The sequence below is a fragment of the Xiphophorus hellerii genome, chromosome 21, assembly GCF_003331165.1.
Source record: "Xiphophorus hellerii strain 12219 chromosome 21, Xiphophorus_hellerii-4.1, whole genome shotgun sequence".
Taxonomy (NCBI): Eukaryota; Metazoa; Chordata; class Actinopteri; order Cyprinodontiformes; family Poeciliidae; genus Xiphophorus; species Xiphophorus hellerii.
The window spans coordinates 20,209,039-20,228,875 of NC_045692.1; the positions used below are offsets into that span (position 1 = coordinate 20,209,039).

At 34.6% G+C, this 19,837-nt stretch overlaps 1 protein-coding gene across 1 annotated transcript in view; it reads right to left on the bottom strand.

The window, feature by feature from the left end:
- Positions 1-376: 376 nt before the first annotated feature.
- The window catches only part of tmtopsb (teleost multiple tissue opsin b), a 32,358-nt gene continuing 12,897 nt past the window's right edge, over positions 377-19,837 (bottom strand). The window contains exons 3-4 of the mRNA XM_032550711.1: positions 13,248-13,481; positions 377-1,634 (exon numbers count right to left, since the gene is read on the bottom strand). Coding sequence (XP_032406602.1) covers positions 1,374-1,634; positions 13,248-13,481 — 495 coding nt within the window. The 3' untranslated portion in view covers positions 377-1,373. The remainder of the gene's footprint in view (positions 1,635-13,247; positions 13,482-19,837) is intronic.

A 19,837-nucleotide genomic window follows, 5' to 3' on the forward strand; every position in this document is an offset into this window, starting at 1 on the left:
GTTATTTATTGATCATTTATTCTCAGATTAAATAGCATTAGATAATATCATCTATGGAAAAGTATTAGGGCGAGTGAAAAAAATTTGTCTTTTATGAAAGTTGGAATTTTGAGATTAAAACTTTCAAAAACCTGAGATTAAAAAGTCAAAAATTTCAAGTTAAAAAAAAGTCAAATTCTGGGAGAAATTTAAATTCGGAGGAAAATTAAAATTCTAAGAAAAAATTAAAAATTTTGAGAAAACAGAATGCTGAGAAAAAAGAGTTTCTGGAAAAAAAAACATAAAAAGTTTTAGAACTCAATTCTTTTGATTCTGAAATTAAGTCAAAATTCTGAGCAAAAATCTAAATAATGAGAAAAAAGGTCATAATTCTAATAAAAAACAAGTGAGGAAATGTTAGAATTCTGAAAAAACATGTAATTTTTTTATAGTAAACAGTGTTATGAGGAAAAAATGTCAAAATTCTGTGGGAAAAAAACTAAATCTAAGAAAAACAACAATTTTGGAGAACTCAAAACTAAGTAAGAAGTAATTCTGAGGGGAAAAAGATTTCTGAGACTAAATAAAGTCAACATTTTAGAAAAAAGTCTAAAATGTCAAGTTTGAAAAAGTAAAAATTCAAAGAAAAATGTTTTGATTTTGTTTTATTTTTTAAAACCTTCTTCAGTGGCCCTAATTGCCTTCCGTAGATGTCAGAGGTAACTGAAGAAAAACTAACATTTGGGGTTTGTATTTCTTCAAAACTTTAAACCATGAACCTGTTTCCTTCACCCTCTTTGTGTGTAACTTTGTGTCGGTCATAAACATGAAATCTATTTAAAATATCTGAAATTTGTGGTGCAACATGACAAAATGTGAAATCTAAATGAAGTCCTTATGAAGGCTAATTATTGGGTTACTGAATGATTTCACAAGCAGCTTCTGTAAATCTAGGCAAAAACATTTCAAAGCCCAAATATCTAAGGACGATAAAAACAAGTTATCCTCACTTAATTTACCTGCATCATTTCTACAAGGTGAACTAAAACAACAAACAGCTGCCAAAACAAACCAACATCAGAGACATTTAGATGTGAATCCAGGAAGAATCCCTCCGCTCTCCTCTGTGTTAAGCATTAGGTGTTTCTGTTGCGGCTCCACTGAATGGGACTCGGTTTGTAAATCCAGAAGGGAAAGGTGTGCAATGTCAACACAAAGCACTGTGTGTAGCCCTAATCTCACATCTTCAGTCTGCTTTGTACACAAAGCTTCAGAGAGTGTTTGTTCTCGGATCGCAGCACGTTTCACCTGGATTAAATGGTTCTGCATGTTCGGTTCTGCTAATAAAGATGCTTTGTCTTTTCGGAGACCTGCTCCCTTTATTCTGCGTCTCTTTATTCCCTGTAGTGAGCCACCAGAATCACTTTGGGTTTGGGTCCGGCAGCAGACGGGGGTTCTGCAGCAGAGCAGCCGCTGTTCGCCGACAACCCGCGGACGGGCGTTGGGGGCGCCGTGGACGGGGCGGGCACCGTCACCTGGTGGTTCCTCTCCGGACGTGCGGAGCGGAACGTCTTGGTCAGCCGGGAAAATGTCTTTAAGGTGGAGCCTGATTCTGGAACGGAGCAGGAGAAGAAGGCCCGGAAACATCTGTGAAACTGCACACAAACACAAGCAGCAGCTGTAAAATATTCTGTTAGTCAGAATAACTCTGACTAACAGAGGAGGATTATTTTATTAATGTAACTTAAACAAATCTTGTCCCGGTATTTCAGTCAAAATATAATTAGGAGCCGGTTTCCCAGGAGGTTTGGTGTTTTTTTCTCTGCAAAACTATGAGAAAAAAAAAAAAGTCTGAATTCAGAGATTAGAGAAGTGAAAATTTGAGAAAAAAGGATTGAGAAAAAAAATCTGCATTCTTAAATTAAAACTGTCAAAATTTTGAAAAGAAAAATCTGAAAATAAGTCAAAATTCTGAGAAAAAAGAATTCTGAAAGAAAAAAATATTCAGAGGAAAAAAAGTTAAAATTCTGACATTAAAAAAAGTCAATTTTGAAAAAAGAAAATTAAGAATTCTGAAATAAAAGTCAAAATTCTGAGAAAACATTGAAATTCTACCAAATTCTCACAAATCTAATCTTAGAACTGTGACATATATATATATATATATATATATATATATATATATATATATATATATATATATATATATATATATATATAAGTCAAAATTCTGAGAGAAAAGAAGTTTGAAATTAAAACAGCAAGACTCAGAATAAAATATTATAGGGAAAAACATTACAATTCTGAAATTTAAAAAGTCGAAATTTTGAGAGAAAAAAATCAAAATTCTGAGAAAAAAGTTAGACTTCTTAAATTAAAAAAGTCAAAATTCTGACACTGAGGAGGATTTTAGTATTTAAACTGGGACATGTCAGTGGAAACAAAACTGCAGATGCAAATAGGCTTTATTATTAATTTTACTTTGGACTCTGTACGTTTAAAGAAGTAGAAAGACAGTTTTGTGGGCACAAAACAAAGACAATAACAAAACTGAAAAGCTTCTCTCACTCAAAAACAAATAAATCCCAACACATTTTCAGACAGAATGGAAATGCAACCAGTAATCCCACCACTAAACTGGAGTGGCTAAACGTTGGGATGGACCAAGAGAGACGCAGAGCTGAAATAAAACCCAAAGGTACAGATTTATCTGAAGTTACTGCAGCTTTTTCATGTTTCTCTCTAACAGATTTGTTTTTATAGCTGTACATGATAACTGTCGGATCAAAGGAGATTCAGTTTTTATTATTCTGTAAATCACAAAAAAATCCTGTCCTTTCAAATGGCCTGTAGACTTTTTAAATCCTCTGGAGGTGAAAGAAAAACATGAGACAGAAAAAGTTCAGAAGAAAAGTCAGTAAAGAAGAACAATAGATTAGAAAGAGGACGAATTCAAAGAGAATAAATAAACTGGAGGAAGAAGAAAAACATAGAAGAGAAGAAAAGTTGATGAAGGGCAAAGATTCCTAAAGGAGGAAAAGAGAGAAAAAGAAGGGAAAAATTAAGAATAGAAGAATAAATTAGGAGTGAAGAAAATGAATAAATTTAATTATAAAGGAAGGAAAAGGAATGGAAAGCCAGGAGGAAGGAAAACAATGAAAAGAGGGAAGGAAAAGTCAAGAAAGAAGGTAAATAAAAGAAAAAAGGTGGCAGAAGAAGAGGAAAGCAAATATGTAGAAAGAAAAACATGAGAAATATTTCAGAAGGCCACTGGAACTCAGATTATATAAAATAATGTCCAAAAAATAGTTTTAAAAGCTTAATCTTGTTATATATAAACTTATTCTGGAGAAAATTATAATTTTCCCCCAGAAAAATAATGCGACACAAAAAACCCAAATAAAAAAAATAAACACAAATGCCAAAACTAAAACAACATTAGAAGGAAAAACACAACAATATAACCAAAATAAAACATAATTTTATACAACACACTATAATCTTAGGTTTATTAACATTACCTTCTGTATTTCTTGTGTTAAGCTAGAAGTAATTGTTCCAATCTTATTGGTGCTGAATATAAAGTTTCCCAATAACGGAGCCCTGCGGGACCCCAGATGTGATTGTGTTTAAGATTCATAGTAACAAAATGTTGAAAAATAGATAAAGTCTAAATCAAGTAACCAACTATTTCATACACTTTAAAATCCACCAGTCAGGATGTTAAAATAATACAGAGTATTTGAGTCAAATTGAATCATTTTTCTGGGTTTTTTTAAATCGTATTTGTCGTCCAGCAGGCGTCCCCTGGATAAACGTAGTGTACTTAGTATACTCTTCAGTTCCACATGTATACTGAAAGTCTACTACATTTCCCCATGGACCTGCAGCTTAAACAAAACAAAACCCAAATTCACCCAGCATGTTCTCATCCTTCAGCTGTAAGAAATAAAAAAATGAAATCCACCTATTTGTGGGAGCAGTTTGCCGAGGTTCTTAACCAAAATACTTAAGACAGACAGAGCGTCAGAAATGAGCCAATTAATTTCTGTTTCCCCGAGGACATCGTGAAATTATACGCCTTTCACAGTTAGCGCTCAATATTAAGTCTATTAGAGTCCCAAAATATTAATCTACTGCAGAATGAAGGGAGGAGAGGGAAAAAAACGCCCCACAGGAAATAAAAAGACTCTTACGCTGAAATGAGGAACAGAAAATAAGACAGAAGCAACGGGGGACAAAATTAAAGACTCAGTCAAATCTGTGAGGGAAAAACCAGCAAAATATCTGGACCTGAACATTCAGAGACACATAAAGACAGTCACAAAGTCAGGCTTTTATCACTTCACAAGACATACTAATTTACCTGCACGATCTAGAAAAACTCATCCGTTCATCTTTAGATTCATTGATTACTGCAACTGTGTCTTCACAGGTCTGCAGCTGATCCAAAACGCTTTAGTTTACAAATCACTGAACAGCTCAGCATCACAAAACATTCATGATCTGATGCTGTTGTCTTTATTATCTTTGGATCTAAAGAGGAACGATCTAGAGTCAACACAGCTTATTACAGATGGAAACCAGAGATCAGGCCCAGAATCTGACCTGAACCTTCAGAGCCACATAAAGACGGTTACAAAGTCGGCCTTCTATCACCTGAAGAACATTTCCAGGGGTCAAAAGACCCAACAAGATCTATAGAAACTCATCCATGGGTTTATCGCTAGTCGTATTTATTGCTGCACCAGGTCTGCCTAAAATAAATCTAATCTCCAGCTGCAGCTGATTCAAAACGCTGCTGCTGGCGTTCTGACTAAAACCAGGAAGTTAGAGCATGTCACCCAGTTCTGAGGTCCATCAACTGGCTCCCTGCAGCTCAGACACTTTAAAATACTGCTGTTAGTTTATAAATCACTGAAATTTGTTTATCACCACAACACATTAAAGATCTGCTGTTGTCATAGCAACCTTCCAGGCCTCTCAGGTCTTCTGCCAGAACCAGAACCAAACGAGGAGAAGCACCATTCAGCTTCTATGCACCGCAAATCTGGAACAAACGATCGAACCACCATTAAATCAAAACCACAACAAATAGAATATTGGCCAACATATCTGATGTCTAATGATGATTCTAATGATGACAATCGTCAAAATGTAACGTTTGCTTCTGGTTTCTCAAATGTTTTTATGACGTAATAAAAAACTTGTTGCTGAAATGTGATGTACAAATAAACCTGACTGATTTATTAAAGTATTGTGAATTAAATGCACCTTCCAGCCAACATTTTCTGTCAAATTTACTTCAAGTGCACCACATTTCTACATTCAGTCTCTGTTATGGCTTTTATTTGCTTGAAATCCTTTGGATACACTTCAAAAACACAAAATCTTACCAAATAAGTTTGGTGCAAATATCTTAGCACACTTGAAATAAGACAAACTAACTTAAAAGCATATTTTTAGCCAGATATAGAGGCTTGTTTTAAGTAAATAATTCCTTAATATTGATGTAAATGTTCTTGTTCCATTGGCAGAAAAAATAACTTATAACACGGGAAAAATGTCTTGTAAGTTAAATAATCTACCAATGGAGCAAGAACTTTTTCATAAATCATATAGAATTATTTACTTAGAACAAGTTTCTATATTTTGCTGAAAAGTTACTTTAAGTTAGTTTGTCTTATTTCAAGTGTACTACGATATTTTCTCTAGAGAGTAAACCAAACTACTTGGTAAGAGTTTGTCATTTTTGCAGTGTACAACATGGATACTGTAAAGATCACCCAAAACGCCTCTTCTCTTTGACAAATTGCGACTTGTGACGTCCTTCATCATTCCTGACTCAAGCTGATGGAAGAGAGAATTTTAAAAAACTCAAAGCCTCAATGTTTCCAGCTGTTGCCAAGCTGTTAATTAAAAGCAGCTCAGATTGGGAGCCGCCATCAGTGCTTCCCCGATTCCAGCAGCAGACCCGACTCAGCACCGTCTGTTCAGAGGAGACTGATAATCAGGCGACTACGGAGGGAGGCTGAGAAAGACTAAATTGCGAGGACACCAGAGGACGAACAGATGGCCTCTGCATGTGAGGTTCCCACCATGAGGCGGCGAGCGGCAGCTGCGATCGGGTGTTAAGGGGCCGGTGGCGCGGCAGGAGGCGGAGCAAAAATAAAAAATCTATTTAACACTCAGAGTGACCAGCTAACCTCGTCTGTTTCAGCAGCAAAACAGAAAACAGAATCCATACACTGCAAAAACACAAAATCTTACCAAGGATTTTTGGTCCGGTACACTTAAAATAAGACAAAAGTAACTTTTGGCGAGATAAAGAGGCTTGTTTTAAGTAAATAATTCCTTAATATTTATGAAAAATTCCTATTTGCATTGGCAAATTATTTAACTTAAAACAAAATCTTGTTCCCATGTTATAAGTTAATTTATCTGCCAATGCATCAATATTAAGGAATTATTTACTTAAAACTATTTTGCTGAAAATTTACTTTAAATTAATTTTGTCTTATTTAAAGTATGCTAAGATTTACACTTCAAACTAGAGCAAAATTACTTGGTAAGATTTTGTGGTTTTGCAGTGCATTTCTGCAAAAACCAAGGCGGTGACTTAATCTCATTTAATTAAAGTAGAAACAGTTATAAGCCAATAATAAGCTATTAATAGGTATTTATTACATACTATTTCAGAAAAATTGTAGTTAAAGTAAATATATTTTCTGTATTGTACATATTTAATCCGGATGTGTCCAAGTTCTGCAAAAAATTGGCTTTGTGTCAAACAACTGTTAGATAACAACATCCAAACATGATTTAAAGCATGAGAAAGCAACAAAAAAACCCCAACACTTTGAAAATATAAAGTCTTTCTGAATCTTATTTCTCCGTTCATACACCGACAACGAAATGGAAAAGTTGCAAAGCGATTCCAGACAGAAGTGAGCATAATGTGCCGAAGAAAAAGAAACGCTTTGGGAGACTTACAGGAGACAAATTTATTCATAGGGAACCACAAATAGCTTTTATAATACAGCGCAGAAAGGAAGCAGTGAAACGCTGCAGTTTATCTGAGGTCACAGAGATAATGGCTGCTAAATACCGCATCCCACACAGCGGGATTATTAAAAAAAATGAAACTATAATCTAAATTTAGGTGTTCTACTTTCTGATTGGCCAGGAGGTCTGAAAGGGGAACTTTAAATAAATTTATTATAGTCAGATGTTACAGCATCAGAACTTGTAAGTGGTGAGCTAAAGGTGACCTATTCCTTAATCAAGTTAGGAAAAGTCAAAACAAGATCATAACTTTTCTTACACTAAATTATTCTTAGATTATGAGATTTTAATCTGCTCAGTTATGACTCTTTTGAGCTGTTTTTCAGCGTTTTGTCACCTTTAATCCAAATGAACTTCTGCTGGCCACAGTGGAACTCAACTTCGGTTGCTAGGGAACGACCCAAGCTGAGGTTGCTAGGTAACGGCGCTGTGCCCATGAATTCTGACTTGACAATAGGGAGGTTTTTGAAATGGGTAATTTTCCAGACACTAAAAAACATAAACTTGTTGAAAAATTTTTGAGTGTTGTTTTTTTTTAAAGTCTGGTTTCTAGTGCGAATATTTTAGTACACTTCAAATAAGACAAAACTAACTTACTAGTAACTTTTCAGCAAAATATAAGAGCTTGTTTTAAGTCAATAACTCCTTAACTTTGATGAAAAAGAACTGGTCCCTCTGCCAGATTATTTAACTTAAAACATTTTTCCCACATTATAGAACTTTTTCATCAGGAATTATTCTCTTAAAACAAGCTCATATCTTGATCAAAAGTTACTTGTAAGCTAGTTTTGTCCTAATTTAAGTCTACTAAGATATTTAAAATAGAAACTAGACCAAAATTACTTGGTAATATTTTGTGTTTTTGCAGTGTGCTCAAATGAATCAGCAAAGATGTAAAAACAGCAGTAACTGTTTTTATGTTCATGCTGTGCAAAGCCCTCAAAACTGAATATTTAGCTCTTTTATTGCAACTTTCCCAAAAGTGAGCAAGTTTTATAGAAATAATAACTTTTCAAGGTGTTTTGTTTTCATAATTTTTATAGAAAAAGTTGCACCTGTGTGGTGTAAAGGTGTCGCTGGTCCGGGTCGTGAATCTGCACAGCGCTTGAAGTCTTCAACTCGCCTCAACTCGTTAGCGTTTATCGTCATGGGCTGGGAGGAACTGAAGACTGAAAGCGCCACACAGCAAAGCCTCGTCTGCAGCTCCGCAGGTTCCGGTTAGCAGTGAGAATTTCCCCCCGCCATCACAACAAGTCAGCCATCAAACAAAACTAAATGTCTCAGGCTGGAAAGTGACAAGTTGAATGTCTGAGCGACAGCCTGAGGGAGACGCAGATAAGAGGAGCGAGCGACGAAGGCTGGGGAGCGAAAAGGTCATTGCCAAAGTGCGCCACATCACACGCTAATCAAAATCAAAGCTGCGTTACCTTTAGAAGATTAAATATAACTCTACATCTCCATGGTCACCTTTGCATCGCCTGCTTGTTCTCCATTCATCTTGCAGTTTTTACTGCACTCTCGTTTCATCGTCAGTCCCAAACTCCCAGGTCCATCCCGTCTTTAATCGCTCCATCATGACTTTACACTTTCACTTCTGGCACTTTTCCCTGCACCTCACATTTCTTCACCCAGCTACTACTGTAGAAAAAATTTCCTGAAAGATACTCACTCAGCTTTTTTTTTTGTTGTTTTATGAAAAAAAAAACACATTTCTGACCTCTTAATTGTTGTATATAACAGGTAAAGTTGCTTCAACTTGTAAAAAACATGACAAATACAGAGTCATCTCATATTTGCAAACAACTACTAATTTAGACTTGACGTCCTGCAGCTTGCCGACAATGACTATCATTGGTTTTAGCTGTCAATTTGTCAGCATAACTCACTAAATCTTAAATTATATATAACAAAAAGGAGACACAGTGCTTTGCTACTAATTATCAACATTGTCAACAACAACAACTATACAACAAGGTCAAGAAGAAGTTTTAATAAACAGAATATAGTGAGAGTAAGGAACGTAGGTCATTTATGCTAGCTTGACTTTGAAAATCTTACATGTAGATGTGCTGTGGAATTCGGTGTGTTTTGGTTTAGTTTTTTTTTTTTTTTAAACGGCAACTCTCATACCAACTCTGACAAGTAATTAGTAGAGCAGGGGTTTAAATTAGCTAATCAACCACCGCACTGCAAAAACACAAAATCTTACCAAGAATTTTGTTCTCGTTTCTAGTGAAAATATCTTATTACACTTAAAATAAGACATGACCAACTTAAAAGCAACTTTTCAACAAGACATAGGAGCGTGTTTTATGTAAATAATTCCTTAATATTGATGAAAAAGTACTGGTTCAATTGGCAAATAAATTTACCTATAACATGGGGAAATGTCTTGTTATAAGTGCAATAATCTGTCAATGGAACCAGTACATTTCATCAATATTAAGGAATTGATTACTTATAACAAGCTCCTATGTCTTGCTGGAAAGTTACTTTTAAGTTAGTTTCTTATTTTAAGTGTACTAAGATATTTCCACCAGAAACTATACCAGAAATATTTGGTATTTTTTTGGTGTTTTTACAGTGTGGATGACTTCCTGTAATCTGTTCCTAATTTAAAATCCTCCAGTGTGACAAATAAAATTATTCAGCAAACAAGACTGAAAGGGTTAAAGGGTTTGGATCATTTGGCACAGTGCAGTGTGACTGGAGCAGCTGAAAATGTAACAAATATTGCAACTTTGGTCCCCAGTAGTACTCAGCGTAACAAACTATCAGGTGTGGAAACACCTCAAGTCTCAAGGAAAAATCAGAAAGAGTTAAAACCACTATAAGCGGGTCAGAGCTTCACAAAAACCCCAGATTGGAAACTGACAAAATCTATGAACTCTAAGTGTCTAGAAAGTATTTTCTTAGACATACAGATGATACAAAATCTGCAAAACTGGATTTAAGAGAATAAAAATAAACTACTGATGGTACGTCAACAACAAAACACTTCTCTTTTCCAGCAGCCATTGTACAGACCATACAGTGGTAAAACCAGCTGAGCTAATGTGCTGGAACTCAGCGTGGGTTGCTGAGTTCTAGTAGCAGCTGGGTTGCTAGTTCCGCTAGCAACCCAGCGGAACTCAGGCTGGGTTGCTAGGTAACGGGCGGAACTCAGGTTGGGTTGCTAGGTAACAGCAGAGTGCCCTGCGAATATGACTTAATTAGTACGTTTTTGAAACAGCTCGTTTTTCAGACACCAAAGAACATTAACTTACTGCCAGAAAACGGCTGGGTGTTTTTGAGCACCTGAGCGGTTTCTAAAAGAAGTCGAGGCTCAAACGGAAATACAAAAATGTGCAAAACGTGAATTTTCAAAAAACTTCAGGTCCCCTTTAACACTAATTTGTCACTTAATATAGTGAAAACAAACATCTGATACCTGACTTGAGAGTAATTACGACTGATCCAGCTCATGTACTCTGAGCAATTCCTTCATCCATTCCTCTAAATGGGTGTCCTTGCAAACCATGTTTAATGAAGAAAAAAAACCCAACTTCTGTGACGCCATAGGAGAAAACACACTAATTGGTTTGGTAACATCAACAAAGTCCTAAAGAGAAATGTGCAAACCTTGTCTAAAACTGTCCGGAGCTGCAGGACACCAGCACCTCTCTCTGCAGCAGGATGCAGTAAGAAGGACACATGCCACCCAGCATAAAGGCCTTTTCATCAATGGGAAGCACTTGTGCTGCATCAGCACCTGGACACACAGTTTTCATCCCCAGGCATTTCTGAACAGCACAACCTAGACAAATACTTATAGTACGAATCTGTTTAAATATAAATACAGCTTCAGAGTACAGAAAATTATTTGTCTTATTTTTTTGCAGTATCAATGAGAGTTCACACCTTTAATGGAAACAAAAATGTTGAGAAAAAAGTTTCTAATAAATTATTTAACTTATTGCCTTTCTTTAATTCACAGATTAAAATATTAGATTAATAAAACATTTTCAGCCCTGCAATAACTGCAGAGAGGAGTAGAGAAAAACATAAAACTGTATTACTGAATTACATTCTTGAATAAAGATATATAAACTTTTTATTGAGTAATAATAAAGGTCGGATTTGATATATTTTACAAGAAATCTAGTCAGTAAAAATATTGCTGTATCTTTAAAATTGTACTACGTTAAAGTGGAGGATGGCTATTCAAATAAAAATAAAAATAAAAATCAGCATGTTTTACTTATTTCCATAAAATTGACTCATTTAAACTTTTCTTCATCAAAAAAGAAGACATCTCCTATTGTAATGGGTTCATTTTGTTTATCTAGTCAATTTTTTCTTAACAAAAACTTCGATAGCAGTAATAAAATCTACTGTAAAAAAACGTATAAACAGTATAAAAGCCTGAAATCATACAAATCTAGACCTAAAATATTCCAGATAGTAATTTATCTTGATTTGTTGGTTTTATTCCAAACATTAATGTAAAACATATCTTAACTACAATAATGTTCTCAACGATTGTCCAAAATCAGAAAAAAAACACATTTAAAGCAAATGTAATTTTTCACCAAAATGCAATCTAAATCTTCTGAAGAATAAAAACGAAAGTAATATGTTTTTAACATATCAAAACCAGCATATTATCCATTGAAAAGTGATCCAAGATCAATTATCTGATCAAAATCAAGGTTGTCCTATCAGCGCTATTCCTGTTTGTATTAATAAACTAATGACTGAAGATCCATTGATTGTGAAATCCAGCATGCAGTAAACACCTTGATGTTTGTGCTGCTTTCAATTAGAAATGAAAGCAGATTATTTCTCCTTTCTTTATCTCGTCTCCCTGCTCTCTGTCCTTGAAACGCTGAGCAGCCGTGCAGGCGGCAGGGTGTCGCTTCATGTGTGTCCTGCCTTAAAGTGTAAACAAAAACCCGGCAGATAGAAAGTGTGACTTCTGCTCGCTCCTCCTGCGGGTGTAAATCACACAAAAACTTAATTACTGGATTGGGTGTCACATAATTAGACCCTCTTCCCCGCATTGACGGCGAACAGATGCCTCTGAGATCCTTATTTTTGTCTTTTTCTAAAATCTAATTGTTGAAATTTATTTGATATTTCCAAAAGATATTTGAAGATGCACTTAATTAAAGTGTTTATCTACACTGAGATAAACATCAGTTAATCAAGTGCAATAAAATTAGGATAAGAACGCTGGATCTCGAGCCTTAAAGATATTTGTGTAGTTTTGTGTTCTGGTTTCTAAAGCAGACATGTTGAAATTTTAGGAGAAATCATAAACGTACGCTAAAGAGCCGAGACAATACATGAAGAAACATGAAATAGATGGCGAAGGTGTAAAAACATCCAGGGGTTAATCTAAACTGGAATTCACTTGCAAAGATAGTTTTTTAAATTACTCATCAATACATATGAGTATATGAATTTAAACTATATAATTAAATGTAGTTACTATGCACAGTGTAGTGGCAAAAATAATACTTTTTTAAGTAAGTCGCCTACTGAAGTATTTCAAATGGGAACGTTTTTCAAGAACATTAGTTTGTAGCGCAGACATACAAATACCTAAAAAATACATAATAAATTGTTTATTTCATAACAATTATCACAAAAATACCACAAAATAGCACAATAAAATTCTAAATTAATGATGTCCAAAGTGTGGCGTCAGGGCCATTTACAGCCCTCTGGGTGATTTTGTTTGGCCCTTGGTCCACTGTTCAAGAATGGAGTGAATTTGTAATCAATTTGATATTTTTACAAATAAAATCTGCTCACTTTTTATTTATTTAGCTACAAGGCAAAATCTTTTTCTGCTTTCATTGATTACACTTTACGTTGCTCAAACTTTGTTGCCAAACATAAAAAAAGGATAATAAATTCCAATAAAGGTTTGGAAATTAATACATCAACTGTGTGAAACCCAGTTTATATTTTATCACAATGACTTACAGATTCCTTTTCTACAAAAAATATACTACTTTGTTCTATTAAAATATTGTCTTTTATTTTGTATATTATTGAAGCAATAAAGACAACAAATGTTTTAAAAAATAAATCTTTTCAGTTTTGTTTTTTTTAAATTAAGAAGAGTATCCCTTCATTTCTCTGAATTAAAAATTTTTGGTCCTAATGGACTCCATAGTTTGGACTCCATATTGCAGACGAAGTGAGCGTCTCACCTGTTTGTTCATGAATATGTAAATAAAAGGGTTGACCACAGTGGAAAACTTGGCCAGCAGCGACGGCGTGACGCTGGCCGCCGGCGTCAGGAGGTCTCTGGGGCCGAAGGTGGCGAGCAGAGCGGCCACGCCGTACGGCAGCCAGCAGACCAGGTAGCAGACCACCATGATGACGACCATCACCAGAACGCGCTGCTCTCTGCGCCGCGTCACCACTGAGCTCACTCTGCGCACCTGCAGGACACAAGACTCTGACTCAACCCCTAAAATGCACTTTGGTTAAATAAAGCTACTTGAACTATCAAAACACATCATTGTAGTAATCTTTCGTTTTGTTTACCATTCTGCCTGTCAGTTAAAGTTACTGTCTCTAATATCAGCCTGTCAAATTTAAAGTTGATTAAAACTCGAAAAATACGAACCAATCTGCCGCCACTGAGGAGATTTTAACTGACAGGATATTTGAAATAATTCAGATTGTTTCAGCTTAATCTTAAATTTTGCTCAAAAAGAGGAAGTTCAAAACGTCTAAAAATGTTGAGATAATGCAAAACAACAAATATTATGATTTTTCAACAACTTTTTACATTTCAAGGGAATTTTTAAAAAAATAGCAGATTTGTTTTTCTCCATATATCAGGTGCTAATAGTGTCAAAACTGCAAAAGCAAAAAATCTAATTTCTAGCACAAATATCTTATTACACTTGAAATAAGACAAAACTAACTTACAAGTAACTTTTCAGGAAGATATAGGAGTTTGTTTTTATGAAAAAGTACTGGTGCCACTTGCAGATGATCTCACTTAAAACAAGACATTTTTCCCACATTATAAGTGAAATAATCTGCCAGTTAAACTAATATTTTTAAGGAATTATTTACTTTAAAAAAAACTCTTATTTATTGCTGAAAAATTACTTGTAAGTTAGTACACTTGAAATAAAACAAAATTGAAACTATTTGCACTAGAAACCAGATAAAAAAAATACCTGGTAAGAGTTTGTGTTTTTGCCGTATGGCTGAATTCCTGGGGTTGCTAGGTAACGGCAGCGCGCTCGTCGAATGTGACTTAGCAACTTTGAAACGGCTCATTTTCCAGACATGAACTTATTGACAAAAGACAGCTGTGTAGTTTTTTTAAGCAGTTGAGATCCAAATAAAAGAACAAAAATGTGTAAAAAGTCTATTTTGTTTACTATTTTGTCCACTTTAAGGCTTTTTACAAAACTTATATGTATTGTAGGGTGTTGTTTATATAATCTGCTTTTCTCTCTGAGACAGACTGTGAATCAGTTCTCTGTTTACATACAGAAAGCAACCAGGACCAAACAGCCTGACAGAAACCTGATAGATCAATTATTGTATTGATCCCCTGAGATAAGAACCAACTGGATCTATTAGGACTTTTCTTGCTTCACCAAAGAGTTTCAGAGGCTGACATTTAAATCTGCAAGATCAGACTCTCTTCTGCCAGAATGAATCTTGCTTTCAGGAACGACCTAATGTTCATAAATACGGCACTATCGCTTTAATATGAAAATAAACGGCGAGACGGGCAGAAAGAGTGAGAACGGGTCAGGCTGACGCGATGCAGTTTGGATTACTGAGCAATAACACTGCCAATTTCCTCAGAATGTAATCTAATTTTTGGTAGAAAGAGAGAGAAAAGAGAAACACAATAAATCATGAAAATAGAAATTATTGAGCTCATTTTAATTTAGCATGCGATTAATTGATTTGGTGGTGTTCAAACTTTTTTACCAAAACATAAAAAATAAAAGGCTACAAACTAAACTAAGCATAAAATATTTTAATCAAAGTAGTCATAAAATAATTTTTCCCTTATTATGAGAAAGGCATCCAATTTGAGAGAAATTATATAAAAATTGAGTTTTGGTCCAACTCAGGCTTTCTTTAGAAACTCTTTCTCTCTCACCCAATCAGCTCCGTCCAACATCTCTTCCTATTAAAGCAGAAGTATTTTTTTGCATCATGTCCGTCTTTGACAGGTCACCCTTTGACCGATTATTTTCTGAACTAAGTAACACTGTTGGTGTTACCCGGAGCAGCATGCAGCCTTTCAGTCAAGGTGACAGCTGCTGCGTCAGCTTAATGCCGAGCGAGTTCAAAGAATATTTCCACTTCCTGCAGGACACAGAGTTGGTTTTTAATAGATGCATAACCAGGAAAAACAACTGTATCACATTCAGATGAGGGACAAAGCGAGGTCAATAACAATAAGGCTTCTGGGCAAAGTCAACATCAGACAATAATGTGGTGAAGAGTCTAAAAGCAACAATCTAATTTTTGCTATATGTGTCTGGTGAGCAAGTGTCAAACTTAAAAGGATGTAAAAGCATAAAGTTTACAACAGAAAAGCTTTATTTTTGTGTGTTTTTATTAAACAAATAAACATTTTCATGATGAAATGACTTTAAAAGAATGTTGCAAAACACAAAAGATATGCATAACTCAAATATTTGTCAATACTGAATGCTTTAGAAGAGTATTTTTTTCAACAGAAGAGTCTTTCTAAAATCAAACTTTGTTTATTTTGTTCGTGGGTAACCAGGTTAAATGTGAAGATTGTCAAAACTCGTTTAATTATTCTTTGAATTTATTTTTGCTTAGTCAAGAAGCTGTTTCTCCAGATATTAATTGGTGTATCAAGTTCTGTTAGGCTGTTTCTTGGCAGTTGGTGGTTACCATAGCGACCAGTAACAGACAGCTCCACCCCCATTTTTCTGTTGCCGTCGGTAACTGTGGCATGTATTAGGATCAGCTCTGTGTTTTCTTTACAAGTATTATATTTTAGACAAATGCAGTGTTTCATGAGTAAATTTGTTTATGTTTTGAAAATATTTTTAACTTTTATAATTAATGTTGTTCATTTTAGCTACCTTTAATTGCTGCTAACTGCTTGTTGGTAGATATTGCTCTGTAGTTTAAGGGTTATTTATTGTATGTTAACAACCAGCCTGATTTTCTCTTTTGTTAGAATAAATACAGAGAGTCTGAGTGTGTTTGTCAACCTACTGGACCTGAGACGAACATAGAAAAGTTACACATGAACATCTTCGTGACAGTTGAAATTGTAGCAGAACCTTTTCCAACAAAACAAAAACTTGGAGTTTGCATGTTCTTCCTCTTGTGTGAAGCCTCTGGTTTTAACAAACTCAACAGATTATATCAGAGTCTGAAAAAGCCTGACAATATGAGAGTATTTGACCTGTTCAGGACAAAAAAAAAAGTGTGTGCTGTGTAAGCAAGAGATTATCTTCCCTGGAAGCAACTGAGCACCTCGACAGCTGCAGGATGACAGCAGAAATGTGACGTTTCACACAAATATGCACCATTTACGATGGCAAAGCACATTTAAAATGCATAAATTTTCAGATTTTAATCCTGATCATTTACCATCTTTTTTAAAGGGACAGTATCTCAGATTATTTTTATCCAATCCAGTAGTCAGTAGGTAATATAAAGTGAATGACATGATTCTTATAGAAAGTTACGAATAGGTAACCTAAGTTGGGAAGAATTGTCATCTTTATATGACAATATACATGTAGATTTTAGAAAAAAAGTTCAAAAAAATAAAAAGTTTAAAAATTAATCCACCCAGCTGTTTTTTGGCAGTAAGTTAATGTTTTTTTGTGTATGGAAAATGAGTTGTTTCAAAAACCTCCTGACTACTTAGTCACATTTGAGAGGTACTCCGCCGTTACCTAGCAACCCCAGGCCGTCACCTAGCAACCCTAGGAAGTCAATCATAGTGTAAAAAAACACAAAGTTTTTAGTGTAAATATCTTAATACATTAAATAAAACTAAACTGATCCACAAGTAACTTTTCAGCAAGATTTAGGAGTTCGTGTTATGTAAAAAAAAAAATCCTTAATATTAATATTAAAAAGTACTAGTTGCATTGGCAAATTATTTCACTTGTAACATGATAAAAATGTCTTGTTATAAGTGAATTAATCTGCTAGGGGAAACAGAACTTTTCCATCAATATTAAGAGATTATTTAAAAAGTTACTTGTAAGTTAGTTTTGTCTTTTTTTTAAGTGTACTAAGATATTTGCACTAAAAACTAAATCACAAATCCTTAAGATTTTGTGTTTTTGCAGTGATTTTAAACATTTTGACACTATTGGCACCAGATATAAGTGTTCAAGTGTTTTTGCAGTGTGGGTTAAATGAAAATACAAAATGAATCAACATTAGAAAAATGAACAAAACTACGGTAGAATGGCCAACAAAGAACAGAACCAAGAGGTTTAAATCTGGTTTAAATGCTGTTAAAACCTTCAGAGATCTGTGAAGAAACAAATCTTTACAAACTTTTTTTTAGGTAAACTCAGCGATTAACTTGCGTAATTGCTGACACCAGGAGTTTTTCAATTGCCATAATCTGTGTTGATTCAAGAAAAAGTTTAATTTCCTCTTAGTTTGCCTCCTACCCTAAAACCAGAAACAACAGAGACCCAAATAGAGTAATTAAGAAAAACCCTGTTTATCAGTTTATCATAGCTGTTTTGGTTCCTCTTTACACCTGCGTGGATCCGTCAGCAGACCTGCCACCACTAACAAGAGGCACACTGAGAGACTCCTTGCTGCACCTGGCTCTGTTCTCCTCCCGTAATTAATTCAGATGGCGCGACCGACAACATGAGCGCAGCACCGATTTCTTTCTGTCCCGTCTCCTCCGCTTCTGCTCCTCGTTCCCGTTGACATCCATGACAGCTTGCAGCAGATTGTGGATGCACGATTGTGTCTAACTTACATCAGCGAACTGGAAACGAAGATGATTTTACCTCTGCTGATAGAAACTGGAGTATGAATTAAAGCTGTTTAATGAGAGATTCATCTGGATAACAAATCTGATAACGTCCTGTCTTTATCCCTCTATAAAATGCTGGGATTCACTGCAAAAACACAAAATCTAACTGAGTATTTTGGTCTAGTTTCTAGTGCAAATATTGTAATACACTTAAATTAGATAAAACTAACTTCTAAGTAACTTTTCTGCAAGATACAGGAGCTTGTTTTAAGTACATAATTCCTTATGACTGATGAAAAATTATTGTTTTTACTGTCAAGATTATTTGGGACAAATGTCTTATAATAAGGGAAATAATTTGCTAGTGGAATTAGTAATTTTTCATCAATATTAAGGAATTATTGACTCAATAGTAACTTTATTGTTATTTGTAATATGGGGAAAATGTCTTGTTCCACTGGTAGATTATTTAATTTATGACCAATATTTTTTTTAACCAATATTAATGAATTAAAACAAGCTCCTATATCTTGTTTAAAAGTTGCTTGTAAGTCAGTTTTGTCTTATTTAAAGTGTAAAAAGATAATTTCACTGTAAACTAGACCAAAAATACTTAACAAGATTTGAGTTTTTGCAGCATTTAGGGTCACTTCATGCAGCCTCGGATATTTCTGCTTTCAAGGAAAAGGAATTTCTCAGTTATAACTTTATATTACATCCAGTTCTGAGAATCACTCATTCTTTAAAATTGCAACCTTGCAAATTCTTTTGAACGAGAGCTTTGTGCGAGATCAAATGAAGCACGGCACATAAACTGGGAAATGGACTGGCCAAATTAGTTTCTCATCCATTGGGAATAAATGAAACAGGGGGCCTGCAAATAAAAAAGAAGCAAAAATAAATAAATAGAAGAAGGACCCAACTTGAAGTTGAATGATGCACAAAAAGTGTCTAAAAGATGTAATATATCATGCAAATAAAGAAGGTAAACAGATGTAGGAGATGGATGTGTTGAAATATGCCTCATTAAGTTGTCAACATGCAGACTGATCAGCATAAAGAAGAAATGCTGTAAACAAAGAGAAACACCTACTCAGCCTGAGGCAAAAGATTGTTTGTAGTTTGTCTATCAGTCAAAAAATTAACCTTCTCAACTAAAACAATCATATATGTTTTGACTATGGGACCCATAACCCATATATGTTACGGGTCTTGCCAGTGGAAAACTTCAAATAGAACAGATTCGTCATTAGCCATAAGAAAGTGACATGAAGGGGGCATAGTAAGCATGCAAAATAATTACAACTTTTTCACCTACATGCAAACTGAGATGTGTGTCACAAATACCAACTAAAAACATACATCTATTTGAAACTTTTAGATCCATTATTTGTCGTATTATTTATCATTTATTGTGAAAAGTTCCTTGTCACTATAAGAATTTTTATTCATCATTGTCAAGACAAATTTGTCAAAACAAATCTGACTAAAATGTTCTTTCTCCCCTATTTTTTTCCACAAAAGCATCAGAAAAAATAAGTAAAATCAGAAATATGATTAAACTAAGTTTTTATTGTCACATTTCTGTAAGTATGTGGTGTCCTGAAAAAACTTAATTAAACAGGAATGTTTTTCTAGAGCAGCAAATGCCATTCGGTTACCTAAAAAATAAGTAATAAATATTTTTTAAATCACATTTTTTATCATTATTACAGTAGTACAACAAAATATTGTTATAAATCCTAATCCACGTTAACAACTAGTTGCACTTGTTTTACTTTTAGTGGCTCTGAAGAAGTTTTTGCATCA